Source organism: Felis catus, chromosome E2, assembly GCF_018350175.1.
Source record: "Felis catus isolate Fca126 chromosome E2, F.catus_Fca126_mat1.0, whole genome shotgun sequence".
NCBI lineage: Eukaryota > Metazoa > Chordata > Mammalia > Carnivora > Felidae > Felis > Felis catus.
In genome coordinates, this window is record NC_058382.1 from 27663759 (window position 1) to 27691718 (window position 27960).

The following is a 27960-nucleotide window of genomic DNA, read 5'->3' on the forward strand; positions in this document are numbered from 1 at the left end:
AGGGTCATATTGGGATCCAAAACATCCAAGCTTTTTGAAGACCACTGCAGTTCAGGGATGAAAGGACCTCCCCTGACCTCTGGAAAAGGGGGCAGGGCTTTGGATTTCTTGGTGGAACACTCGGGCCAGACCCTCAAACATGCAGCCAGGATAAACCACCAGAGGGCTCAACTGCCTCGGTTCCCAGGGTGGCTCTGACCACATCTGCAGTTTCCCTCAAGGGCCTGGTCCCACCTCCAGGCCTTTGCCCACACTGTCTCCTCCACTCGGAGTACCCTTTCCATCCTGAGGACTCTGTTCAAATGTCACCTCTGCTGAGAGGCCTCCTCTTCCCACCCCAGGATGAGTTCAGGGGCTCCCCAGGCCCCCAAGCTTATGCTTAAAGCATCTAGTTAATCAGCACATGGATTCGTTGTGGCTAATTGACTTGTTTGCTCCCCCACTGCATTGTGAGCACCCAGAGGGCCAGGATGCGCTTTGTCCACCTGTGAGGTCCCACGGCCAGCAGAGACTAAGTACATGGAAAGCATTTGTTGAACAAATGAGCCAAGTTGCAAATATTATGTTGCAAAGCATTTTACTAGGGCAGAAGGAGCAAAGAGAACCAAAGATGCCTTCTGTATCCTGGATCCTCACCACCCAGCACAGGACCTGGCCCAGAAGGAGTGCCTAATAATGACTTAACTTTTATTACAATTGTTATTGCTGCTGAGCAAATGCTTGTTGAACAAATCAATGAGGAAACAGCGGTCCTAGCTGGTGCTGGGAGATTTGGTTCCAGAGGCAGGGTCCCCCCTCAGGTTCCAGAACCCACTCTGATAAGACCAGGGCCCTTTCCCCCAGTGTTTCAGAAAACCGAGGGGTTCAGAACAGTGGCCCAGAGGCAGGCATTCTGTAGGGAAATGCCCAAGAAGTAGGGCGTGAGGTGGGGGGTCGGACAGAGCTGGGGTTTCCGGCGTCACAACAGACAGAGGAGAAATTCAGGCCAGAAGAGACTGTGGGGGCTGAGGCCTTCTGGGGGTACACAGTCCCAAAGCCCCCATCTCAGCTCAACTCCACGTCCGTGCTCATGGAGAGCAATGATCTTGGGTCTTCCATTGTCAGAATCATTCATTCCTTCCCACATGTGTCCCTTGCCCTCTCGCCATCACATAGGAAGGGAAAGAAGAAGGAAGAAGTCAATACAAGAACAAAGCACACCCCAGGAAGCTCCATACCAAGGACGCTCAGGGCAGGCCTGCTGGATGGAAGTCTGTGGAGGCCACAGCCATGGCCAGTCCAGACCAGTGCAGAGGACTATCCATGATCAAAGTGATTTTGATTGTTCCTCCTAGGAGCAGGTGAATGAAGTGGGTTGCTGTGCTTGGAAAATAAATCACCAGGGGCTAGGCAGGATGAGAAGTTACCTCCAATACTCCTCCACCACATGGCCACCCCTCAGTGGCAGGAAAAAGACTGCCCAATAATAGGGCCCCTCCTGATGGGGAAAATGCTCCAGGGGATTCCCAAGGGAGGTGACATTGCTGACCACAAGAGCCTGGGTGCGCACACACACACACACACACACACACACACACACACACACAGACTGCATGCACAGGCATGGACATGCCCATGAGGACACACACAAACATGAAAACAGACACACGTACACTCCCTTGTCGCAACTCACTGTCAACACACAAGACCCCCAACCCCCACCACACACACAGCAATCTGCTCCCTCTAACACAGACACACGGGTGCAACACCCTCAGAGCAGTGGAGGCATCCTCATGGACCACACGTTCACACAGGTTGACGTATCCAAATTCATCCTGGGACATGAAGGCTTTCAGCTCTCACTGGATCCATCATGCCCAAATGTGCCCACAGCTGCACAAGTAGCTGTGACACAAGCACACGCACAGACCCCACCCCCAATACACACCCTTGTGGACACAAGTGTAGACCCCCAACTGCCCATATGTGCATCCACGCCTTGCCACACACATAGGTTCACCAGCACCAACATTCATTAAGCGTGTGTATTATACCCAGAGCCCCCTCCTCCAAAAGACGGCCCTCCCGGTCTTGCGTGCAAGGCCATGGGTGCCCAAGGCCCAGGGCAGCAGGCACCTGGCCAGCGCCATCTGGTCCTCCATGTTGGTGGAACATGAGTTCAGGCACAAGCAGGTGAGGGCTCTCTTACTCTGCCTCCCTCCCGCTACAACCTTGGCCAGACCTCGTCCTCACCCCAACACCTCCTCTTGGGCTGTCTCGCCTTCTCTGTCCCCCAGAGACCCCCTCCTCCTCTGGAGCTTCAGCCCCCACCAGGAGACATAATTACAGAAAGACAGAACTTGGCATTCAAAGCACCTGCTCTGCCATAAGCCCCTTCCCCAGGGTCCCTCCCATGGTTCTCCTGGGCCTGTGGCCAGGGCTGCCTGCCCCTGTGTGGCCCCCAGCAACCTCAGAGAGGAGCCCGGGGCGGAGAGAGAACACGCTTGAGACCAGCAGAGAGGGAGAGACAGGAAAGACAGCCCATAGCTACTGAATTTCCACGATCATGACAGCAGCTCACATTTACTGAGCACCTACTGTGTGCAGGCTCTGTTTATTCTGAAAACTCACAATCACTCTGTGAACCCCACTTTAAGGGTGGAGAAAGTGGAGTTTGAAGAGGCCAAACCACTTGGCCAGAGCCCCACACTACTGGGCAAGGGGACTGGGGTCTGATGCCAGGAGGGCTGCCTCTGGAGCCCATCTGAGCAGCCTTTCTCAGCCCCGTGTCCCAGAACACATTCGACAGTCCTGGGCCAGGGGACAGAGAGCTGGTGCGGCCTGGCCAAGGCCTCTAACCAGTGTGAGAGCACCCAGTCTGCCCCATCTGGCACTGTGAGAACCTGGGGAGTCAATGGAGGGCTGGTGTCTGCCCACAGTGGCCCAGAGTTGGGGTGATGTTGTTATTACCCATAAGCAGAGCATGGGCGGGGGGCGGGGGGAGGGAACCTCAATGCTTCACGCTCCAGCCAACAGAAGCCTCAGCCCCACAGGAACCCAGTCCTCCGAGAACTGGTTGCTATGGATACACTCCCGAGGGTCCCAGCCTGCCAGCCCCCAAGCCCTTGCATAGCCCCCAGAGTCTGCTCTTACATGCGTGAGTCCTGGGGGAGGGAGGGTGGGTGAACAGACAGCTGGGCCCCTGCCCCCAGGCGTGCCCAGGCAGGGGGCAAGGCCCCAGAGGCTGGGCCTTCACTGGGGAGGTTCCGGGCTTTGTCTAGCTCCTTTCTGCAAACGGTCCATCTGCCCAGGTCTCTAGATGTGATTGTTCCTCTCTTCTCTCACAAGGCCTGGGATGCGGAGAGGAAGGTCTGTCGGGCTCCCAGAAAACAAGGCCCCTCGGGTGTGAATCCCTGAGCTGCCATGCACAGCTGTGCATCCCTGAGTATACAGTTCCACCTTTCTGAGCCTGGATACTGCCTTTGCCAAAACAGAGGTCACAGCAAGGCTCCCAGGTTGTTGCCGTGGCCCACGCAGTAGGGGCTTTATGAAGTGGTACTGACGCAGAATCCAGAGCAGAGACTGTGGAGGAGGAGGAGACTCTAGAAGCAGCCCTGTGGCTGCCAGGAGCCCCAGCGCCGTGGTGGGCAGCGTGGGAAGGCAGGGATGGGGCTGGGAGCACGTGGAAGGAGGGTGTACAGGGCCCCAGTCCCGCCACACCGTCCCGTGGTCTGAACGAGAGGGGTGACCACCCTGGAGCCCACCCCAGCCTGCAACCAGGATGGGCTGCAGAGGCGATAGGCAGAATGTGGGTCAAGAGGTCGGCTGTGGCACCACACTACCTGGGTTCAAATCCCTTCTCTGCCTCTTGAAAGCCGGGGCCTGAGGGCAAACTGTTCTGTATCTCCATTTCTTCGTCTGTAAAGGCAGTATCATAGTATAGACATAAAGTGCTCAGCACATCCTTATCCCCCCGTAAGTGTGAGCTGTGGTTATAAACGGGATAAATACCAAGTGATGTTCACTGTGTGCCCAGCACTTCTTCTGCTCACTTAGGCCTCAGGGCAAAACACGGAGGTCCGCACAGAAAATAGTCACTATGTTTAACAACAGGAGAGGGGCAGGTACTGAACAATCAGAGCAGATGCTCCTTAAAAACCCAGAATGGGGGGCGCCTGAGTGGCTCAGTCAGTCTTGGTTTCGGCTCAGGTCGTGATCTCACGGTTCGTGAGTTTGAGCCTTGCATCGGGCTCCGTGCTGACAGCATGAGCCTGCTTGGGATTCTCTCTCACTCACTCTCCGCACCTCCCCTGCTCGCTTTCTCTCTCAAAATAAATCAACAACAACAAAACCCAGAATGGCCCCCCAGTGCCTCCCAGGTGATGTCAGCTCTGGAGATAGATACTGTTGCTGCTGCTATTACTACTCTCTGGCTTTACAGGAGAGGGCAGAGGCCTGGAGAGATCAAATCCCTGGGGGGTCCTAGAAGAAGGCGATTTTAACCCAGCCCGTCTGATTCCAGGGCCCAAAGGCTTCCCGGCCCACCCACGCTGGCCAGCCAGCAAGCCGAGGCTGAGCAGAGCCGAGCAGTGGGGACCAGGGTCAGTGCACAGAATCTCTCAGGGGTGACCTAGGGGACCCTTCTCCAGACACCTGGTTCGGTCAAAAGGCCTTGAGAGAGTGAGGTGTTGTGGGCCCAAAAGGGAGCTCTCTGCTCCAGACAGGCCTTTGAGAACAGGCCTCAGACCCCCAGCAGAACACTCCGCTCTGCCCTCATTCAGGTGTTTCTCCAGCCAGGGGGAACGTGGACGGGCCGTTGGCCTGTTGGACCTCAGTGGAGAGCGGGCCAGTGGGCCTCAAATGTGTCCCTTCCACTGCAGATTCTCCTTCTACCCTCCTCCAGCCCCTCTTCCCTCTCCTCACCCTCAAAATCCCAGAGTCCCAGGAGCCAGTTCTGATCCCAGCTCTGATCCCACAGTGAACCACCCTCAGCTACACCCCTGTCTTCCAGCAAGCACGCGCAGCAGGTGGTCCTTCCCCAAATTCCGCCTTCTGCCCATGGCGCCAGCAGCCGGCCCTCGAGGGAAAGACACTCCCGAGATCTGCTTGGCACCTCCTCAGTCTGGAAACAGACAACAGACTCAGTGGGAACCCCGGGCCCGACTGTCAGACACCCAAGAGCCAGGCAGGCCCCGGGCCCACCATCAGGTGGCCCTTGGCCATGGCACCCAGACCCAGCCTGGACCCTCCCAGAGCCTGAACTTCCCCTGCCTCCCTGAAACCTACTAGTTATGGGCCTGTGGCCTCCCCTAGTCGGGAAGCCCCCAAGGTAGGGTCCGTTTCTAACTCTCCTTGACTGCCAGGCACATAATGGGTGCTCAGGGCAAATCTGATGAACAAATGAATGGAGGAATCAATCCATCAGTCATTAATGAGAACAGCAACTGAATCCATTCCTAGGCTCTTCCATGCACCAGCACCTGCACTAACTATAAAGATGTGCTGTTGATGATAACCTATCAGCCGGTGATTACAGGCTGCATGATCAGGCCCTAACTAAGTGCAGGTCCTGAGCCCTGTATGCGGATATTATCTCTACGGATTACCAAAAAGAATCCTGAACCTGAAGCCCAGAGAGCAAAGGGACTTGCCCAAGGAGACTCAACAAACAAGTGAATGCGTCCACCTCAGATCTGTATGAAAGACGACAGCCACCATTTATGGAGCGTTCGCTGTGTGTCAGCCGGTGCGTCGGGCCCTTTACCCATATGACACCACGGGTCCCTGAAAGCGATCCCATGAAGTCCAGGCAATTGTCATTCCCCTTTTACAGATGAGCACTTGACAAACGAGGCCCGGAGAGATAAACAACGTCTGCCACGTCACACAGCTGGAAGGGAAATGGCAACCCTGGGGATCACCCCGGAGTCTCCCGCAGAGCGGACGTGCCCGGCGGCTGCACGAGAGCGCTGCTTGTCTGGGCTGCTAAAGGGAACGCCACCGGGAGGTACAGAGCTCAGGGGGAGCCCCCAGGAGCAGGGACAGCCTCTTACCCGGGGCACTGGCGACGTCTGGGCGCCTTTCCGGGGCCCACTGGTCTCTGGCGTGAGGTCACGGTGGTCCACCTGCATGTGGCTCTCCAGGTCCTCGGCACTCTCGAACTTGACGCTGCACTCGGGACAGCGGAGGCCGGCGCAGGGCCGGTCGGCGGGCTCGGGCGGGGCCAGGCCGCCCACCTGTCCGTTGGCGCTACGGGCCATGCAGCCGGCACAGAGGCCGTAGGGGAGCCCGTTGACGTCAAGCTTCACCAGGTCCTGCTTGCTGCGGAACTCCTTGAGGCACAGGGCACACTTGTAGAGCTTCTGCAGCCCCTGGCCGTTGGGGGAGGACGCAGCCGAGCTGCCCGCCAGCTTCTGCATGTGGAAGGTGCCGTGGATCTTGAGCTCCAGCGTGGAGGTGACCGTCTGCATGCACACCACGCAGCGGAAGCCCGTGAGCGAGTTGCGCAGGTCGGGGTGCATCTGACAGTGCTCGATAAACTCCTCCTCGCTCTGCAGCGGCATCTTGCAGATGCGACAGGTGCCCGTGTCCAGGCTCTTGCTGTGGGTCACCTTGTGCTCAGTGAGCGTCAGCAGGGAGGGGAAGCGCTCACCGCAGATGGGGCACATGTAGTGCTTGGCGGGGCCCCGGTGCGTCTGCAGGTGCTCCCGGAGCCCGTTCTCCGAGAAGAAAGTCCGCGAGCACACGTTGCACTTGTGGCTGCCCTTGATGAACTCAGCCTTCTTGCGCGAGCCGTCGTCCTCCCCGGGCCGGATGTTGTGGTCCCGCAGCCGGTGGTTCTGCAGCAGCACCTCCATGGTGTAGGCCGCCCCGCATATGTCGCAGCCGTACATGGGCTCCGACGCATCCACGTCGTCCTCGCTGGCCTCGTGACTATTGGGCGCCTCGGGGTTCTTCAGCAGCATGCCCTGCAGGTCGGCCGGCTCAGCCTTCTTGCCGGCAGCGGGGGGCACCCCGTTGGCCGTGCCGTTCTCGGTGGCGGCGTCGAACACACAGTGCTTCTCCCGCAGGTGCTTCTCCAGCAGGATGATGGCGTGGAAGGCCTTGCTGCAGAACTTGCAGTTGTATTTCTTGCTGTGCGTGGTGATGTGGCACTGCAGCTCCACCTCGGTGCTGAAGGTCTCCCCGCAGAAGATGCACTTGTGCGCCTTGGCCGGGTTGCCCAGGTGGCTGTGTTTGACGTGCACCTGCAGGTCGGCCTCCTTGCGGAAGTCCCAGTTGCAGGCCGTGCAGCGGTACATCTTCTTCTCGTTGCTGTGCTTCACCGCCAGGTGCACCTGGATGGACACCTTGGAGTCGAAGACCTCCTGGCACAGGGTGCAGTGGTACAGCACGAACGTGTGCATGTCCAGCAGGTGTTTCTGCAGGTCGTCCACAGAGGAGAACTGCTTGTCGCAGCTCTCGCACACGTAGTGGGTCGACGTGGTCATGTAGTGCACCGTCAGGTGCTGCAGGAGGGACTCCTGGGAGTCAAAGTCCTCTTTGCACTGTGGGCACGCCTGCTTCCGCAGCAACAGCTCCAGGTGCAGCTTCAGGTGGGTCTGGAAGCTCTCGAAGTTGGAGAACTTGAGGTCGCACTGATTGCAGGGATACTCGCCGTTGGAGATGGAGTTGGCGCTGGCCGAGAGCCGCTGCCGCTTCGGGGAAGACACCTCCACGTCAGACGAGACCGGGCTCTGCTCCGCCTTGGACTTCTTGCTGTGGGCGAGCGGGATGTTCTTGTGGTTCTCCTTGATGTGCTTGGTGAGCTTCAGGATAGAGCCGAAGATGGGCGAGTTCGTGCAGTAGGGACAGGAGTAGACCTCCATGAAGGACTGCGCGGGCTGCACGACCGGGGACTCCAGCTTGGTGCTGCCGACACCGCAGTGGGCCTGCTGGATGTGCTCCGTGAGGGAGGACTCGGTAAGGAAGCCCATGGAGCACTGGTTGCAGAAGAAGGCGTTATTGCCATCAGGCGGGTTGACGTTGGGGCCGCAGTGGGAGACGCGGATGTGCTCCTGCAGGCTGTTGATGTCGGCGAACATCTCGGGGCAATAGTTGCAGTGGAAGGCGGAGATGTTGCCAAACTGCATCACGGGGTAGGCGTGGTTCTTGTGCAGCTTGCGGACGTGCTCGTTGAGGTTGTACAGGGTGGGCATGGAGTCCAGGCAGATCTGGCACGTGTGGCTCTGCTGGGGCTTGTCCGCGTGGATGGTCTTCAGGTGGATCTCCAACACGGCCAGGCTGTTAAAGTCCCGCTTGGAGCAGTAGGGGCAGCTGTAGACCACCTTGGACCAGCCCTGCCCATCATCCCGCATCTTCTTCTGGCCCCTCAGTGGCTTCAGGGTGGAGTCCGGGGTGGAGCCGCGCTCCACGGAGGCGCTGGAGTCTGGCGTGGCGCTGCTCATGGAGGCCACGCTGCCCAGCACGGGGTCGGGGCTGACGCTGTGGTTGCTGGAGTCGGGCTGCCGGTGGCTGTCCAGGTGGCAGTAGACACCCTCCACCGAGGAGAACTGCTCGGGGCACATGGGGCACTTGTGTTTCTGGTTGGCGTGGGCTTGGTGGATGTGGGCGAGCAGCGCGTTCTCGTCGACGAAGACCTCAGGGCAGTGGATGCACTGCAGGTCGGCCTTCTCGGAGAGCTGGGGGTGGCGGGTGAGCACGTGCTTCTCCAGCTCCTCGGTCTGGCTGAAGGTGTCCTCGCAGTAGTCGCACATGAAGTCGTCCTTCTTGGCCTCCTTCTCCGACTTGGCCAGGTGCTCCTTGTTCTTCTTGTGCGCCTGCATGTGGCTCTGCAGCGAGCTGGTGGAGGAGAAGCCGCGCTTGCACACGGTGCACTTGAAGGGCTTGCTGGAGCTGTGGGTCTTCAGGTGGATCTTGAGGTGGTCGCTGCGGGAGAAGGCCGCCTCGCACTCGTGACAGTGGTACTTCTTGTCGCCCGTGTGCAGCTTGATGTGCCGGTCGCGGCTCCTCTTGTGCTTGAAGAGGCGGCTGCAGTAGGTGCACTTGAACGGCAGCTTGTCGCTGTGGATCTGCTCGTGCCTCTTCAAGTAGCTCAGGCGGATGAAGGACTTGTCGCAGAACTGGCAAGGGTACGGCAGGCCTGTGCCCCCTTCCTCCTCGCCCAAGCCAAGGTCACACCCATCTCCGATCATCTGCGTGGGTGACGCAACATCCTTGCTGGAGGGAGACGAGGCCACCCAGGAGAGTTGTGGGTCGTCGTCACCATCTGCGGGGGGAAGGCGGAAAGGAGATTAGAGGCAATTCCCAGGGCCGCCGAGAAACAAGGACAGAGCCAGCTTCTCGACAGCTCGCGGGCTGAGGCTGTGCAGCTGGCCAACGGCTGCAGGAGAGTCAGGGGAGGGAGTCCGGGGGGCCGGAAGCAAGTGGACGCGAGGGCCGTCGGTCTGCAGGGGAGTGGCAGGGTGGGGGCGGCAGGATACGGAGCGGACATGCCTTTCTCCTCAGCAACACCTGCCTGGGCCTCGTTGGACGCCATACCCCCCCACGGGAGGTGAGGTCCCAGGCACTTCCCTGATGGGCCACGGGGATGCAGCCTGGAGGAAGTCACCAGAAATGACCTCACAATCCATCAGTCCCGTAGGCCAAAAGGAGGCAAGTCCTCACCTGATCAAGACGTGGGGATTGACTCCCCCTCCAGCCCCTAGTCCTGGTGGGAAATTCCACTTATCCTTAGGGGCACAGGCAAAACCTTGCAAGAAAATAAAATGCACCTTATTGAGTGCTGCTTCACCACATTTGGGGAGGGAGCTGGGTCTGCCGCTTCAGGGAGCAGACAGACTATGAGGCCCAAGTCACGGGCACGTGGCATCAGACCCAGCAGCACAAGCAGGAGTAAGCAAAGGGTACTTGAGAAGGATCTGCGGGGTTCCCAGCACAAACCATCCCAAGGTGGGGGTGCGTGCTCTGTTCCCAGGGCCCTGGGAGATGGCCTGATGTGGGGTGATTAGGGGATGGGCCAGGGCCCAGATGGCCCCAGAGCTCAGAGTCCAGTGGGCCCTTCAACCCACCTTGGCAGGTATGGGAGGCCATCCTTGCACAGATGACCCACCCTCCCCGGCCTCCACTGGCCCTGTCCAGCCTCAAAGGAAAACTAAAGAAACTAGGGGCTGGCTGTTTCTGGAAAAACAAAGGCACACAGGACACCGTAAACAGAGCCAGTGAAGTTCCCTGAGCCTCAAGACTCGGTGGGGGTTGGACAGAGCCAGCCCAAGCAGGGAGTGAGTTCCGAGGCTCAAGTTTCGCATCAAGTGGATTTAAAACTTAATAATGAATGAAAGGGACCGCAGGCTGCTACGGGCAGGGGAGAGACAAACAAAAGCTCAGATTCGGCTGCACTGACCTTGCTCTTGTAACCCTGAGGAAATAAACCACTGCCCCCGCCAGCACAGCTTAGTCTACAGAAAAAGCCTCACAGACGTAACCCAGAAAGTCTGGGCCGGAGGCAGCCCAGATCCTCCGGAAGGGGAGAGCAGGGGGCCCACGCTCCCAGGCACAGGCACACATAAACACACTCACACACACAGTCACCCACAGGCACCACGCTCCGCACACACACATCCGTTCACACACCATGCTCCCCCCATGGCTCGCACACACGCATACATGCACACATGCTCACTCACCTGCAGACACGTATGCTCACACATGGTCACACTCACCGCAGCCACAGGCATGGCCCTGGCCCCAAGGGTCCCGGACCTCCAGGCGCTCACAGATGCCTCTGCTGTCCCAGGCCAACCCCAAGACTTTAAGAGACAGTAAGCCCAGCGGCAGGGTCTTGAGAGGTCCCTCAGGGCTAGCTCTGAGTCTGTTCCCAGACCCCACCCATCGCCCTGATGTCCACCCTGGCCCCTGGCCCTGGCCCTGACCGTGTGAAGATCTGCCTGACCCCAGCTGGCCGCGTCGGCAAAGCTCTGCCAGAGAAGGTGAGGCTCTCTCCAAAGCTCACGGCCCCGAGTCCCATACCTCCTGGCAGCCTCTCCACCCCTGAAGCCCAGCCGCCCAGCCCGGCACAGGGAGCCTCCCAGAACGCTCTCCTGGGGTGAGGGCGCCTGCTCCCCTGGGCGCCTCCCATTTACAGGGCCCTTCGGACGGGAAAGATGCAGCCGCTGCCACGGCTCCTCCGATTAGACGCGGTGGGAGATGCCCCAGCCCCTGCCTGGTGATTCCCAGCTCTTGCCAGCTGGGCTCCACGGGGCGCAGACAAAGGGACCCAAGGGAGGAGACGGCTGGGGCTGGGGCAGCTGGGGGACCTGCTGGGCCCCCGCCCCCTGGCCAGGCTCAACCGGCTTTTTATTATTTTGATGTCTTAGCTCAGACACACTCAAGCTGCCACGGGGCCCTTCCTGTGTGCCTGGTGCTCTGTTAAGTGCTTTTCTCACAACCACCGCTGAGGCAGGAGCCAGGGCCCCTCCCACTGTACCGGCGAGGAAACTAAGGCACAGCCACAGAGACTTTCCCCAGGAAAAGACAGCACCAGGACCGCCCACAGGCGGCCCCTTGCCCAGGACATGGATGTGGATGGATCTCCTGAGGTCAGTTAGAGAAGACTGCCTCTGCATAGGGGAGAAAGTCACAGGCTGGATCTCCGTTGAGCTCTTCCGGACAGCATGACCACAACCAGCCCGCTCTCTGCGTTCAGGGAGGGGCCCCCAGAGACCAGAGAGGTGCAGGAGCTCGCAGGGCTGATGAGTGGAGGACACAGGCTTGAACCGAGGTCAGCTCAAGGGTGAGTGAGACAGGAAGATGCTTTGCCCAAAAGACCTAGCCAGGACATGTCTTTCCGCCAGCGTTCATTTGCTCCCGAGCCCTGTCCCCCGACCCCCAAAACAGAACGAGAGCAGAGTCCTGCATTCAAAGCCCCTCTCCTCCATTTATTCATCAGCCCAGGAGAATTCCTCTTAACCTCTCAGACTCAGTTTCTACACGTGAAAAAAAAGAATCATTGTGAGAAGCAGATGAGAAAAATTAATGTGAAAAAGCACTATTTGGGGCGCCTGGATGGCTCAGTCAGTTAAGCGTCTGACTCTTCATTTTGGCTCAAGTCACGATCTCACAGTTCGTGAGAGGGAGCCCCGCATCGGGTTCTGTGCTGACAGCTCGGAGCCTGGAGCCTGCTTCAGATTCTGTGTCTCCCTCTCTCTCTCTCGGCCCCTCCCCTGCTGGTGTGCACTCTCTCTCTCAAACAAATAAACTTTTAAAAATATTTTTAAAAATAAAAAATAAAACTTAACTGTTTAAAAAAAAAAAAAGGAAAAGAAAAAGAAAAAGCACTTACATGAAATGTCCAGAAAAGGCACATCTGGAGAGACAGAAAGCAGATTAGTGATTGCCTGAGGCTGGAGCAGGGAGCAAGGATGACTGCAAATGGGCAAGAGGCATCCTTGTAACATCACGGAAATGCCCTAAAACCAGACCGTGGCGAGCGCTGCACAGCTCTACGAAGTTGCTAATTGCTCGCCTAAAACAAGTTAAGTTTATGGTATGTAAATTACACTTCAACGAAGCCATGACACAAAAACACTATTTGGCCAATAATAATAATAATTAGCACTAATTAGTACCACGAGTGCTAATGACATCAGTAGCTACGCTTCTTGCGCACGCCTCGAGTGCCAACACCGTGTTAAGGGCTTCTATTGCCTCGGTTAATTTCGTTCCATCCTCACGACCATCGGTGACATCCCATTTTTGAGATGAGGAAGCTGAGGCTCAGAGAGGTGCGTGCCTTGCCCTCGGTCACGTGACCCGATGCCCCAGTTGTGTCTGGCCAGAGCGCCACGTCTCCCGGCAGCACGGGATCTATTCCCCCAGTGGTAGAGCAACCCGCCCAGTGCCACAGTCCCCAAGGCCCATTGCCGGGCTGCCTGGTGGGCTTTCTTTTTCTGCAAACGAGTTTCAGAATTAAAGCAAAGCACGTTATTCTGGGAGCAACAAACTGCACAACTGCTGAGATTATAATCACCTGACGGGAAATGACAATAAGGCCCCTTGCGCTGAAAAGGCCCAATCAGGGGAAGTGTGTATGTTGACATATAAAGTCCCAAATTCAGACCACACTGTTTAAAGCCTTCTGTTCTAAAAACATTTAACCTTGGCTGCTGCCGGCCCACCCCTTCCAGTACACTCTGCTTTGGGGACACACAGCTTCGTGCTCTAGGAGCAGGCCAGAGAGATGTGCCGGCACCGGAGCGCCCAGGGTGCCGGCAGGGACGCCGGCAGAGGATGAGGGCTCCCTCCCTCACAGCAGTAACGCTCCCCTCGCAGGTGCACACACACCACACACATGCGGCCGGTACAGGTGTGCAGAAAGGGAAGGGGTGCAGAAGTGGGGCACAGGCGATCTCAAGAGCCCCTTCGGCTCGAACGGTTCAAAACTCAGGGAGAAGGCAGGTGCAACAAAAGTCCAGTTCAACCTGCTACCTTTTGATTTCCAAGTAAATGCTTGTCCAGACTTTACTATTGCTGGGCATTCTTCTGAGAGCTTTGCATGTGTTAACATTCTATTCTCTCAACAGCCCAATGAGACGGGCGCTATTATTATCCCCATTCACAGGTGAGAAGACGGAGGCCCAGAGAGGCTGAGTAACTGGCCAGTGGCAGTAACAGCTGGCAGGCAGGGGAGCCAGGGTCCAGTTAGCCTGGTTCTGAGTCGGTGCCTTCACCCTCAATTTCCCACTGCTTCTCTCCTTTGGGAGGGATGCTGTCACACGAGAAGATCAAGTGAGAAGGGCAATGACTAATGCAGGCCCTCGGCTTCCCCTCCCCCTAGAATGAGTACAAAGTAGTATGACAAAATGAGTCGAAAAATCACTTACAAAATGGAGATTAAAGTCATTTAAAAATGACTGATCCTGCAAAAAGGCCTGGTAGGAAATGGGTTATATGAGGCTTTTGCTGTCTGCTGCAGGAAGAGAACCAAAACAAGCGTAAAAGAGGGGAGAAATTTCGATAAAAATTCAATTAAGTAGCAGAAAGAACATTAACTCGGCTTCAGGACACATCAGTGGCAGAAAGCGCAGGGTGGACCCCAAGCTCACGTGGCCACCACGCTGGGTGCCGGACTCTGTGGCCGGCAGAGCAGAGTGACTGCCACCGGAGGTGGCTGGGAGCCTCGGCCCCAGGGCTCCTCCGGTCACAGAGAATCAAGGTCGCAGCTGCTGAGGAAGTGCCTGGACAGAAGAGGGACCGTGATCGGCCCACAGGCCACACGACTGAGCAGAAAGGGGGACCTTCTACTGTGGCAGGGAGGAAGGAAGAAGCGAGCCCCTGCTACCAAAGTCTGCAAGAGGAATAAATGGTTCTGAAAAGAGCCCTGGGAGGTGCCCTGCATCATATGGGAAGGGGAAAAGAATGGATATCCAGCAGCTCCAGGTTTCTAGGACATTCCTGGGCTAGACAGAGCCATCCAAGTGGATGAAAATGACCAGATATTCCAGACCACGAAAGAAGGCACCAGCAAGCAAGGTGCCCGGGGGAGAATGTGCTGGGGGCAGAGGAAAGGGAGCAGGACAGAGAAAATTCTAGGCCTTGGCTCCCTGTGCTATAATATGGGAAGCTGGAATTTTGGTCTCCAAGGTCCCTTCAGGATGAATATAAAGGTCATTCGGACAAGATCCCAACCACCCAGATTCTCTCCATGAGAGCCACAAAAAGGCCCGACCATTCTTTTTGAAGCCCCAGAAGGTCTCCTCGCCACTGCCCCATTTCCTTAGGAAAATGAAAATTGCCAAGGAGACAAGTTCCCCACCGGACAAGGCTCTACGGTGCTCCATGGACAGCCTCCCCTGTGCTTCCATCGGGAGCTACAGGAATGAGAACCGTCGTGACCCTTCTGCAGCTCAGAGAAATGGGAACGCAGACTCGGGAACCATTTATGCCAATCCTGCAGGATACCGAAGGACCAGAGAGAAAAGGGAACTTCCAGGGACGATTAATTGGAAGCGGTGGCCAAGGGTACTGTGTTCAGGATTATAAGGCCGTATCTGGGCTCAGAAGAAATAAGTGCTGAAATCAATTGGTGATGTCTGCCATGAGCACAGGTCTGTCCAAGGGCATGCTCAAAGGGTACTGAGCAATTGGAGGAAGGAGTCTCCTGACTCCCAGTGCTACAGAAGAGTCATCTAGGTTTCCTCCTCCAGGAAAGGAGCTGCCCATCCTCTCCGAAAAGGGAGACCTTGGGGCAGGGTCCCAAAAATCCTGTCATTCAAGCAGAGACCACAGGGCTTGCAAGATACTATGGTGCTGTGTTGTGATCTGAAGGCGGTCTCTCGCCAGAGAGAAGGGTCAGCTCCACCCCTGGCTGATGAGGAGGCCTGGCCACAGAGGGCACAGACTAGCCCTGGTGTCCTAGGATTGCAGATCGATGCACCCAGAGCCCGAGGTGGTAAGAGCGGCAAGACATCTGAGCAGACTTCAGTGCACACCACAGACTGCGCTCCCCCCGGGGCAGCCCGAACCCAAACAGGTGTCTTTCTAGGCCTGCAAGGATACAAAGTCAGCCGAGGGAGCATCTGGCCATATTCCTAATCTCTTCTTGGGAAACTTCAAACCTACCCATCTGTGTCTCTGCACCACCTGGAAGCCCGGTGCAGCACACAGGTACACTGGGCAAACCCTGAGGCCCTCTCCTCGGGCTGCTTCCAGCAAACTGTGATGTGAGCTTCCCCCTCAGCTAGCCCCAGGCCCATGGGGGCCTGGATATCAGAGTGTGAAGGAGACAGAGGCCGTCAGGCCAGAGCTCTCAGGCTGGGTGGGGCATCCTCACCATCTCAGTGCCTACCAGGAACTTGGCCCCCAGAGACACAATCGACCTCAAACCAGGCCTGAGGGAGCAGGGGTCACAGACAACAAGGGGGCCAAGTGCCTGCCCTGTTCCTTACCTCCAACCAGGTGCCAGAGCTGGTCATCCATCCCAGAATATTCCTCAACTCAACGACATCCACGCATGTAGAGTCAGCACCAGTGCAAGGGGAAGGGGAGGGAAGTGAGAGGAAGTTAACAGACCATCACTCACCTTATTTCATAGATGGGGAAACTGAGGCCACACAGCAAAGAGCAGACAGATGCAGGACCAAACTCATAACAACCACAGTACTTACTGTTTATGGAACATTCTCTGCAAGGCATTTTCTCTGCCAGCATTTTCTCATTTGAGTCTTGCACATACTAGGAGGTAGGTACTGTCACTGTCCCCTTCTTTGTAACTGCAGACTGAGGCCCCAAGAAGGGAAGCAAGCCCTGGGCACACACAGCTAGCGAGTGGCAGATGTCCCTCCACCCCATTCCCATTCACTCACTAACCACTAGACTATCCTGCCTCTCCTGCCCTAAATGCTGGTTCAGGCCTGACCCACTGCAGAAGCCGCTCCCTCGTTCGAGGCCCACCATGCGTCAGCGCCAGGATCTATGGCTCAAGGAGAGCCTGCAGGAGCCACACGCTGCAGTCCCACCTGCCACAAAGGCCAAGTCCTGTCCTGAAGTGGAACAGCAGGCCAGGCTGGCTCTGAGGCCAAGCACCAATGAGTGTAGCTGGCCTCTTTCCTCCCTTGAAGGCAGATAATGCAGGCTAGCAGAAGTGTGCAGAGATGAACCAGGAGGCTGTGGTAAGCAGAAAAACTCCATGTCCTCACCCCCCCAAAACCTCTGAATATGTTACATTACAAGGCAAAAGGGAATTAAGGTTATAGGTGGAATTAAAGTGGCTCATTGATCTTAAAATGAAGAGATTATCCTGGATTATCTGGGTCGGCCAAATGTAATTGCAACTGGTCCTTAAAATGTGGAAGAAAGTGACAAAAGAGGAGGTCGAGATGATGCAATGCCACAAGCCAAGTAATGTGGGCAGCTTCTAAAAACTAGAAAGGCATGGAATCAGACTCTCCCCTACAGCCTCCAGAAAGGAACACAGCCCCACCAACGCCATGAGATCCACGTCAGCCTTCGGACCTACAGAACTGTAAGAAATTAATTTTTGTTGTCTTAAGCTGGGCTTATTAGTTGGGGCAACTAATACAGATTTTGCCTCCAAGACAGCTGCTGCTATAACAAATACCTAAGTGTGGAAGTGGCTTTGGAATCGGACACAGAGAATTTCCAGGAGCATGGTAGCAAAAGCCTACACTGCCTTAAAAAGATTGTTCATGGACATAGGGATGTTAATGACTCTGCTAGTGACGACGTAGAATGAAGGAGTACGATGAAGAAAACCTAAATCGCCATAGAAAATACCTGAATCGTCGTGACCAGACTGTTAAGAGAAATGTGTACATTAAGGGCACGGATGGTGAGGACTTGGAAGAAAATGAGGAACAGGATACTGGAAACTGGAAGGAAGAGATCCCTATTTCATAGCGGCAGAAAGCTCGGTGGAATTGTGTCCCACAATTATGCGGAAAGCAAAACTTGTAATGGATAAAAATGGATATTTAGCCGAGGAGATTTCCATGCAAAATGTTGAAGGCATGGCCTGGTTTCATCTCACGGCTTATAGTAGAAAAGAAAGAGCTAAATCAACAGAGCTGTTAAATAGAAAGGAAGCCAAGAATTGATAATTTTGGAAATTCTCAGCCTACCCAGATTGCAAAAGACATTATAATTAAGAGATTCTCTAACAGGAAAGCGCACTCCAGAGAGAAGGCTGAGGGGACGACTGTACATTGTGCTAACATCTCAGAAAAATCAAAAGCTCAGAGTATTCAGTCACATGAAAGGTTCTTTGAAAAGATTAAGTGTGTGACTCACAGATGCCCTACATCAAACCAGAGAGCATCTAGGAAATTTGGGGGGGGGGGGGTTCTCTGGAACCATCTCAGTAGAAGCCAAAAGTAGAGATAGGAGTATCTAGAAAATATCTGCGGAAGAGCCTGATATCTAAGAGTAGATCCCCATGACATACACAGGAGACCCACAAGGTTCTTGAGAACTTTGTATCTGCAGAAACACAGCCAGCTTGGACCAAAAAAGAGATGAAAGAAGGCTGTCAGACTCCCAAAATTCCACAGCAGAACACAGGCTAATAAAACTACTCGGCTGCAAACATGTGCTACCTTTCATTTAAAAAAAAAAAAGAAAGAAAGAAAGAAAAGAAAAGATGACTCAGAGGGCGGAACCTCCTGTCCAGAAGGCAAAGCCTCAGCCAGAGGGTAAAATTTTGAGGCCAGAGGGTGGGGCTGTGAGCCCAGAGCATGAAGCCTTGAGCCACGGAGAATGAGATCATATGGGACTAGGTTCAGATGCTAGCACTGTATAACCACAGGCAAGCACATCCCCTCTTTGTGTTTTCATTTCCCCAACTCTGGAGAGAAGGAATCAGATAAATGGGTCTCTGAGAGCCTTTGTAGCTCTACGAGTCTGTGATCCATTAGTGATGTCTGCCCTGGGCACAGGAATGAGGAATGGCAGATAGTAAGCATCCCAGTTTGCTGCTAGTTTAGGCATTTTTTTCACTGAGCACATGTTTGTCAAGCCTGCTGCATATGCTTGGTCCTCTGAGGGGTACAGAAAGCACTCAGCATTCTTAGGTGGTGATGCTCTTGTCTGCCCAACTTGTCAATGAGTCACTTGTCTAAAGTTGCAGCTCTAAACCACCACTTTGCCACTTTGAAGCACTTAGAAAGAGAAAAAACGAAAAACCCCTTTGGTCATAGCAATAGTCAGTCCTGCATGCGGATATTTGGTTTTCCTAAAGGGACAGATGGGGGTACAGTGGAAGGGATCGAGGCCCAACCCCTGGGAAATCAAGAGTCCACCCCAGGAAGGAAGGGGACCAGGAAGCTGGAGGGTCTTTCCTCAGAGGTAGGGCAAGGAGCCCCACAGAGGCTACCAGAAGCTGACGTGGCTCCACCTGAAATCTTAAATTAGAACTGTGCTATTAGCAAAGATAATAGCAGCTCATATTCACCCTCCCCTCCTCCAGGGAGCTCAGAGTGCCTTTGTGGATAGGATCTCAGCATCCCCAGTGAGGCCGCATCAAGGGGAAGGGAGATCGTTCTTTCAGTTTGGGGATAAAAACTAAGTGGGTTGGGGCATCAGGGGGTCAGCGGGCAGCATAGGGGCGGGGACTGGCATGCAAAGGTCACGGCCCAACACTGAGAAAAGGGGGAAGGTATTCTTGCCCTCGGGGCTGCTTCTCCAGCTGGGGGGCGAGGAGTGGGCCCCGGTTCTCTGCCCTGCCTCAAAGGGGCACTTAGCACACATCCTCTGAGGGGCTGCAGACTGAAAGCCATTGACCAGGTATGCCTTTTCCAGCCGGCTCTGGGGTGTGCTAAAATACCACCCGACAGCAAACAGTGGCCATCAAAGCCCTTAGTGAAACTTCCGGGAGCCCAGACCATCAGCATGATCGTAAAGAGACTCAGTCCGTTGCAGGGAGACATCACCAACAGAGCAACAGCAGAGCCATGGGGAAGAGCATGGGCTCGCTCAGACTGAGCTGCCTGCCGCTCCTTGAGTGCGTGACTGAGGACAGTTTACTGCACCTCTCTAAGCCCCCATTTGCTCATCCACTGGATGGTGATCACAAGAGCAGCGACCTTACAAAATGGGTAATGTGTATGTGCTGCTAAGTACCTAGTGAATGTTGGCTAAAGAAAATAAGGCGATTGCCGGTATAACTTTAGCATGAATTGTAAATGACCTCAAGTGTGTGGCATTTAAAGTTTTGCACGGAAGCTTCACACCCATGATCCCATTCGACACTGAGTAGCTCTGTAAGGTTGTAGAGGTGGTGGTTATTCCCCTACGACAAGCAGGCAGGGTGGCAAACACCCAGGTATCCGGAGCGAAGCCCAGCATCCCACCCACTCTCTCACCCTCCGAGTAGCCGGGTTTACACGCTAAGCTGCGTGGTCACCCCACGGATGAGGAAACAGAACAGAGAGGTGAGGTCACATCCCGATGTCAGAAAGCAGACAGTAATTAGAAAAGCTGGGGCTGGACACCCAGCCCAGGGCTCTCAGCCAGCTGGACTGATGAGCCACACAGCGGGACACAGATCATCGTGGCTGTCCTCCCCCCGGGCGGTCTGGGGGCCACCCAGCTATCAGTTATTTCGTAAAAATGTCAACATTTCTAACTCAACTCAAGAACACCCAAAGTTTTTTAAAACATCTACTTTTACTTCTGGCTTTTCTTTTTTGCTTTTTAGCACTTTTTTTTTTTTTTAAGTTTGTTTAGAGAGAGAGAGCATGAGCAAGGGAGGGGCAGAGAGAGAGGAAGAGAGAGAGAATCCCAAGCAGACCCCACACATCAGTGAGGAGCCTGATGTGAGGCTCAAACTCACGAACCGCGAGATCATGACCTGAGCCAAAACCAAGAGTTGAATGCTTAACGGACTGAGCCACCCAGGTGCCCCCATTTCTGGCTTTTCTTGCAGGCTCTACCTCTGGCACATCCACAACGGAGCTGAGCCACGGCTCCCGGCCTGGACCCAGTGTGCTCATTCTCCTGTGTGCCCAGACCGGAAGGGCTCCCTTCCTCACTACAAAGTGTCCTAGGCCAGCAGCTGGCCTTAGATGTTCAGCCCCCTCAGTTTTACAGATGGAGAAACCTACCTCAGTTTCTCCATCTATAAAATGGGAATAATAGTCCCAACTACTGAGATGCGATGCAGACAAAATAAGTGAATATCAGTAACATGTTACACATGGGAAATCCTCCATAATGTATGAAATAACAATAGTCACTGGCTACTGGCTCCCAGCTCAACGTAAGATCACAGGACAGAGAGAGAGAGAGAGAGAGAGAGAGAGAGAGAGAGAGAGAGAGAGAGAGAGAGGAGAGGAGGCAACAGCCATGTTGGTTTGAATGGGTACAAGACATTGAGTGGTCCCATGTTCCTGAGTCCTGGTAAACTACCAGGAGGGTCTAAGTTAAGGGCCAGCAATTAACCCTACAGGAGATGGTTTTCAAAGCACAGGACGTTTGACCTGCAGAAAGGCCCACAGGGCCCTACCATTCGCAATTCCAGGGCATGAGAGAGAAAGGGGCTTTCCAGAGCAGCCAGCCCACCCTTCTCAAACAGATGGAGAAACTAAGGCACCAGCAGCCTTGCTGGGGCACGGACCTGGGCCTCCAGGCTCATAGAGGGGGTGGGGTATGAGGTCTGACTCCCCTGCACCCACAGGTGCTGCCATCCCAAAGGGCCACCAGACACACAGGACAGGAAGGAGGCATCCACCTTTCCCCTTGAAGCCTATGACCTCACAGAACGCACAGCCGGTCTGGCCGCTCTATCCCTGAGACAAATTTACTCGGCACAGATATTGAAAATCCAACTGAGTTTGAGTTTTATTGCAGAAATTAAACAGACCAGAAAAAAAAGGAAAAAAAAAAGAAAGAAAAGAAAAAGCCAGCCTTCATCAGCTCACCCGAGAGTGAACTGTGATCAAACTAACTAGTGTGGAATGGCACGATCAGGTCCTGCCAGGGAAGAAGAGCCCCCCAGTGTGCCCCAGCGAGAGACTCCCCGGAGCCGGGCACTTGTAGCTAGCAGAGGGGCTGTGGAAGCCTCCTCCATCAGCCGCCTGGCCCGCGGCCGCCCGGGCGCCCCGACTCAGCCCTGCCCTCCTCCCAACGCCCCCGGTGGGGAGGACGCGGCGTGTGAAGTCACCTCCGTGAGCGTTCACGAAACAGCACCGCCAAGGGCCAGAGCAAGGGCTCACTGCTCGACTCGAGAGAAGGCAAAATGCTTTCGGGGTTGAATCACTGTTTTTCTTTACTCCCTTTGGAGATCGGCAGAGCCCACATTCGGCCGTGTTCGTGGACCTGGGACTGGAAACAGCTGCGCTCTAATTACATGTAAAGTGTACCAAAACATCCCTTTTATCACAGACTGGAAATCTGTTAGCATCTGTCTCTCCTTTGTTTCTTCCACAAGATACAAGCTTGTTTCTACATTTTTTCTCACCTGTAGCGGTGATTAAAATTCATTATAAATGAAAGGAGTGAACAGAGAAACAAGTTCCTCTGTGTACCGTTCTAAACTCAAATTAGAAACAGCTGTTTGCTAATTCATGCAGCGATGTTTTGCCGTGCTCTGTGAATCAATAATAACTCACCCTATTGCTGCGGAAATTTTGGGATAATCCATATATTTAACTCGGCGTTGGATTCTCCAGGCAGGACTGCCGCGGCGGAACCTCGACCTGCCTTCAGGCTGGCGGGAGGGGACTTGGGTTCGGCACTCTGGAGACAGCCACAGCTGCCACGACAGAGAACCCCCAACTCGAGAGGCGCCCGAAACACGGGCCCTGGCAGGACCAGACGGAAACCCCGAAACAGTATCCTCGTCTCCTCCCCTCCCCCGGAACCACCACTTAAAAAAAAAAAAAATCAGCTCTGATTAAACGCAAACCACACACATCCTCCAGCCGCCGGAGGGAACAGCAAAATTAAAAGTCTAATTGGTACCCGGAACAATTTAAAACTATTAAGTATAGGTGAAGCTTTTCTGTAAGAAAATAATCCTTTGATTGGGATTAAGCTTGTTTGGATAGCATTCTTTCCTTCCCTACGTTTTAGCTGCAGAAGTCCGAGCTACGGACTGGAAGTCCTCGGTGCCTCTTAGAAGTGTTCAGCCATCTCCTCCACCAACTTCAGAGAAAAGGGCATCCAGAGCTGTGTCTGCATCTGAGGCTTTGAAAGGGAATGGGTGTTCTTTCTCTTTTGTGGGGAGGGAGGCAAGCAACACCTTTGTATGTGAGCAACGCATACTGTTTCATCAAACCTGCTCTGTCCTGGCTAATAGGCACTGGCCCCTCAAGACACTGCCTCCAGGGAGCCCTCCCTGATTCCCTCTGCCACCATCAGTACCTCTCCCTGACCTCGGGACACTGCCGTGGGGCCACTTGTCACCCTGAACTGTGGCTCTCGGTATCACTACCTATTTCTGAGTCCTTGGGGCACCCCCATGTCCCTGACATCCTTTCCAGCCTAGGATATGGTCTCATTGAGCCATTCTTGAACTTCACACTGGTATTACCTCCCACCACCCACGTCTCAGCCCCACCATTCAACCACCAACTGCAGGGCCCTCTGTGCGTGCCTGGCATGATGCCTAGCTCTTTGTAAGCTTTAAAAACTCACCTCTATCCTATGTGGTGAACACCACAATTTCTCCCATTTTACAGGTCAGATACCTGAGAATCAGAGAGCGTAAGTTCCCCAAGTTTCACAGCACTTTAGTGGAGGGAGTCTGGAGTTATCCTAGGTTTCTCCAGAAAGCCATCAGAGCCACCGCTGTTATCAGAGAGCGTGCCCTGCCCGGCCCAGCCTCTGAGGCGTTCTTCAGGCAACTGTGTTCATCAAGGCTGCCTTCCCCTGGTCACAGCTCACCCAAGCCGAACCTGTTACTCAGGACCCAACTCTGCCCACCTCCCAGGGCTCTCCTGCGAGGCTAACAGTCAGGCAGGCCCTCATTTTCTGATGTCCATCGGGGCCCAAGAAGATGGCAGTCCAGTGCATCCTGCGGTCTATAGCGTGTAGGTGAGGACACACAGCTCATGCTCATCTGTACGGTAGGAGGGAGCTTTCCCTCTGGAAAGCCCGGATGGCTCAGTCCTGGGCAGGATCAAGAAAGAGTGAGCACGGTGGAGGTGCCTGGTTGGGAGGCAGGGGGCACTCAAACTGAGCTTTGTGGAAGGAGTCAGATCTCCACTGACCGGTGATACCCCAAACACAGGAAACACACCGTTGCTGGAACCCAGGATGATTTTAGGGGGCACCCAAGTTGGCCTCAAATAACATTGACCCACAAAGCAAAAGAGTCAGTGCCCCTGCAAGCCCCTGGCAACCTTGGCACCAGGCCGAGGAGAAAGATTGCATTTGGTGCTGTCTTTAACTTCCAACGTTCCAGCAAGGAGAGAGCAGACCCCAGTCTCAGCATTTTCAGGATTCCACAGCTTCTGGCTAGAACAGCATGAGTCGGGGGGCTTCTCCTTACATTCGTTTTTTAATTTACTTTTAAGGGTTACTGTCTATTTACAGCAAAGGATACTGATTTTCCATTTGCAGAATTAAATTAATTAAGTATGAAAACAGACCTGACTAAACAGAAAACACTAGGTAAATCACAGCACCAGGAACACACTCAAATCTCACAAAACTCATGGCAGAGGCTTACACAGGACCGCAGACCAGCACCCGCCCTCCCAGCGCTGATGTGAGCGTGAAAGCCTTCATGGTGAGGTCACTGCGGGGCTTCACCTGGACCCGCGCCCATGTCTCTCTTCCCTCTTCCCTCTCAGAGTACGTGCAGCTGGAGCCCGGAAAGCCAAGAGGGTGAACGAGGTAGCCCCAGGGGGGTTTCCGTTCATCTGACCCAGGGCAAGTCTCCAGGCCTCCAAGTGCCCTGCTGCACTCCCGGCTACCACCACCCCCAGTTAGCTGGGGCCCTAAACAAAGTCTTCCGACGTGGAACCCCACAGCCATATCCACAGCAAACCCTTCTGACAGGAGACCAAGTAGAACCTGGTCAGACGAAGTGTGGGTAATCAAACCTCCGCCCCATTCTCTCCTCCCCACGATGCCCACATCTGGGGAGTTTTCTGAGCTCTGAATGGGCACAAAGAGCCGGGGCTGGGCCCCTGGTCCTGGCATAGAGTGCACCAGTCCAGGTGTGCCAGGCCCCCCACCCCACGACACCCCATGCCCACACCTAGGGAGCCAGGTCCCCAGGGCCCTGGGAGATGTCACAGTGAACTCAGCCTCAGCTCCTCGGAGAGCAGATGTGAGAGAAAGTACCTGAGAGCTGCGGCTGGGGAAACATCTGTCCTAGGAGCCCTACTGCGACACCAGGCCCCGCCTTGGCCGCCCTCCACCCCTCAGCCCTTGCCCCCAGTCCCCAGAGACCATCACTCAACTCCCCGAGCTCATAGCAACCAGGGCAGGTGCAAGGGTCACAGTCAGGGCATCTGGGCGGGGCCTGAGCCAGGTTCAGAAGTTTTCTGCAATTCAGTGCTCCCTTAGGAAGGCCCCTTAGAGAATCAGAACTCAGAGCCCAGAGGCTGCCACCCTCCCCTCCCGGTCTGGCTGGCCACAGGCAGAATGCAGCAAAGCCCAAGAGACTGGCCCAGGGCCTCTCGCGGTGGGCAGGACCAGTACTGGACCAGCACCTTGGTTCTGGGGCCGGTTCCAGCCCCCAGCAGCTGTGTGACCTTGGGAAAACTCCTGGCCACGGGCTCCCCTTGCTTCATCTACAGAATGCAGCTGGTGTATGTGACTTTCTTTCTGGAGGTGCGGACACAGGAAGTGCACAATGAAGATAAAGAACGAGCAAGCAAATGAACAGATGACCAGATTTTCACCAAACCCAGTATCAGAGAAAACCACACGGTGCTTCTAACCTAGAACTCTGAGCTTAGAGAAGGCACTGAAAAATGATTAAAACGCATGCTATATCTTACATTATATATGTACAGTATATGCTACATGTGCATATAAACTATGGATAATAAGTGACATATATTATGTGCTAAACATTTCTTGAGGATTTGCTCCATGCCACACATGTGGTCTCAATATTCACAATAGTCTGACAAATCATTACTGCCAACCCCATTTCACAGATGAGAAAATCAAGGCTTACAGAGATTAACACCTCCAGAGGCTTCCGGGTCAGAAATGGCAGAGCTGGGCCTTGACTATGGGTCACCTGACCTCAGAGTCTGTGCTCTTAGCCACGCTGAGATGCTTGTGTGTGAATCATCCCACCTATACCTGCGGGATAGAAACAGTGAGTGACACCAGCTCAGGAGCAAGAACATGTCCCCCATGGAGACGGCTTCACATAGAGCCCAGGCTGCATGCCCAGCCAAGAATCACTGGAGGAGGTCTGGACCATGTCTACATTCTCAGCCCAGACACCTCCATGGACAAGGCACGCACACAGTCCAGCCTCGAAGCACAGACCTACTGCTGAGGCTCAGTCCAATCCATCTTAGGCCCGGCTCAAAGGGTCAGCCCCCCAGCACTGGAGAGCCAACCGGCCTCCCAGCATCTGGAAGGACCGAGGCATCCCTCACCAAAGCACTCGCTCTCTTTGCACTGACCTGTGCCAGGTACCCTCTCGGCCACTCTGTGAGATAGCTACGAGTTTGGTTCCATTTTACAGAGGAGGACACTGAGGGTTGGAGAAACCACAGGGCTTGCTGTAACAGGCATTTCTGTTGCGCACAGCACAGCTCAGCCCTGGCACCTGGTTCAGCCACAGCTACAGTGGATGACTGGAGTCCCGAGCCTGAAGGTTCACCTCAAGCTTCCACCCCAGGTCTCCACCTCCAGGTCTCACTCCTGCTCAGCCTAGAGTCAGGGAGCCAATGCCCCCTGGGATGGCCCTCAACTGAAGGGGGACCAGAGCCAGTGGCACACTGCACATGCATGGAGATCCCGGCAGAATCGAGGCTGGGGTCTGCAGCACTGACCTAGACACCCCTCCCCAGAATGGACCTCTGCCCCTTCTGGCCTCAGTCTCTCTGTCTCCTATACCTGCTTCCTGGGAGCACCTCCCCATCATATAACCTGGACCCAAATCCCGGCCTCAGGCTCTGCATTCTGTCATGCTTACCTGAGGGATGGCACCACATTCGGAAGCCAAGTCCATTCAGCCCCTCAGCCCACCTTGTATCCTTGCCAGGGCTTGCCACACTCAGGTCACTGAGAGGCCCCCTTCAAGACCTGTGCCCCGACACTATTACTTTGTCTCGCACTTGCCTTGAACTTGACAACCCTACCTACCCGAGGGTAATCCTGGATAACTGTCTTGACGAAATCATGGGTATGATGTTTTTGTGACACCCGTTAAAATAAGCATAATTACTCAGAAGAAAAAAAGAAAAGAAAAGAAGTTCATGAATCACCTAAAGTTGGGCTGTGTATCCCTAAAAGTGGTTCAGGTCCTCACTGTGGAGCCCCTGCCGTAACCTAAGCTTCGCACAGGCCTGCAGCTCTCGGTGTGTCCCTCTCCCACCCCAGGCTGCGAGCCTCAGGGGCATGGCAAGCCTTCCCGGCTGCGTGTGTCCAGCACAGCACCTGGCCAGAGGCAGGCTCAGCACAAGAAGTGGACTGAGCCCCGCGGGGAGGGTAGAGCCCTAGGATCCTCGCTGATGTGCTGGTGCCAGAGACACAGCCACTCTGCAAGTCCCACTCACCCTTTATACTCATCCAAATGTACAACTCAGCAGAGAAAATTTCAATTTTCCCTGGATTTTCATGTTTCAGCCTCCAGAAAAATTGCCATCATGGGCTTTGTTACCAAGCTGTTGAGCCTCAATGACTGAAGGCTGCCCCAGCCCCGCCTGTGGTGGGAAGCAGATTAAAACAACCTGTCAGGACTGGGGAAGGCTCCAGAGGGGCAGCAGCGGGGAGGTGGCCACCTGGCCCAGGACCACAGTGAGAAAGAGGAGCCCCATGCAGCTGGCCTGGCACGTCAGGTTCACGCCCCCTAGAGGTGGGTATGTGGCCTCGGGGATTCCCCTGGGGGGGGGGGGGGGGGCGGGGGTAGGGCGCTCAAGTCCTGGATGTCACGATGGGGGTGCGTCCCCTGTTCCCTTCTTGGAATCATTGACCCTTCCCTAGGTGCCCCTACACTGCCGCCTGCCCCCTGCTCCTGCTTTCTCAGACTGAATGGGCCTTCATCTGGCCCCATGCCGTGCCTACTCTAATGCATAGACTTGAAAATCATAAACTAGATTCGCTGAGCACTTATTATCCGCCATGCTAATTTTTATGTTAATTATTTAGCTACTTAAAGTGTTGGTCATAAATGTTTTGCTTGTATTGATGCATTTTTTAATGTTTATTTATTTTTGAGAGAAAGAGAGAGCAAGTGGGGTAGGGGCAGAGAGAGAGGGAGACAGAGAATCCGAAGCAGGCTCCTTGCTGTTAGCGCAACACCCGACATGGGGCTCGAACTCACGA

The 27960-nt window shown here is 54.9% G+C and overlaps 1 protein-coding gene across 4 annotated transcripts in view; it reads right to left on the reverse strand.

Annotated features, from left to right (window-relative positions):
- ZNF423 (zinc finger protein 423) overlaps positions 1 to 27960 on the reverse strand; it is a 333481-nt gene that overhangs the window by 131055 nt on the left and 174466 nt on the right. For all 4 annotated transcript variants that reach the window (XM_003998016.5, XM_023245564.2, XM_023245565.2 and 1 more), the window contains one exon: positions 6036 to 9250. In XM_003998016.5, coding sequence (XP_003998065.2) covers positions 6036 to 9250 — 3215 coding nt within the window. The remainder of the gene's footprint in view (positions 1 to 6035; positions 9251 to 27960) is intronic.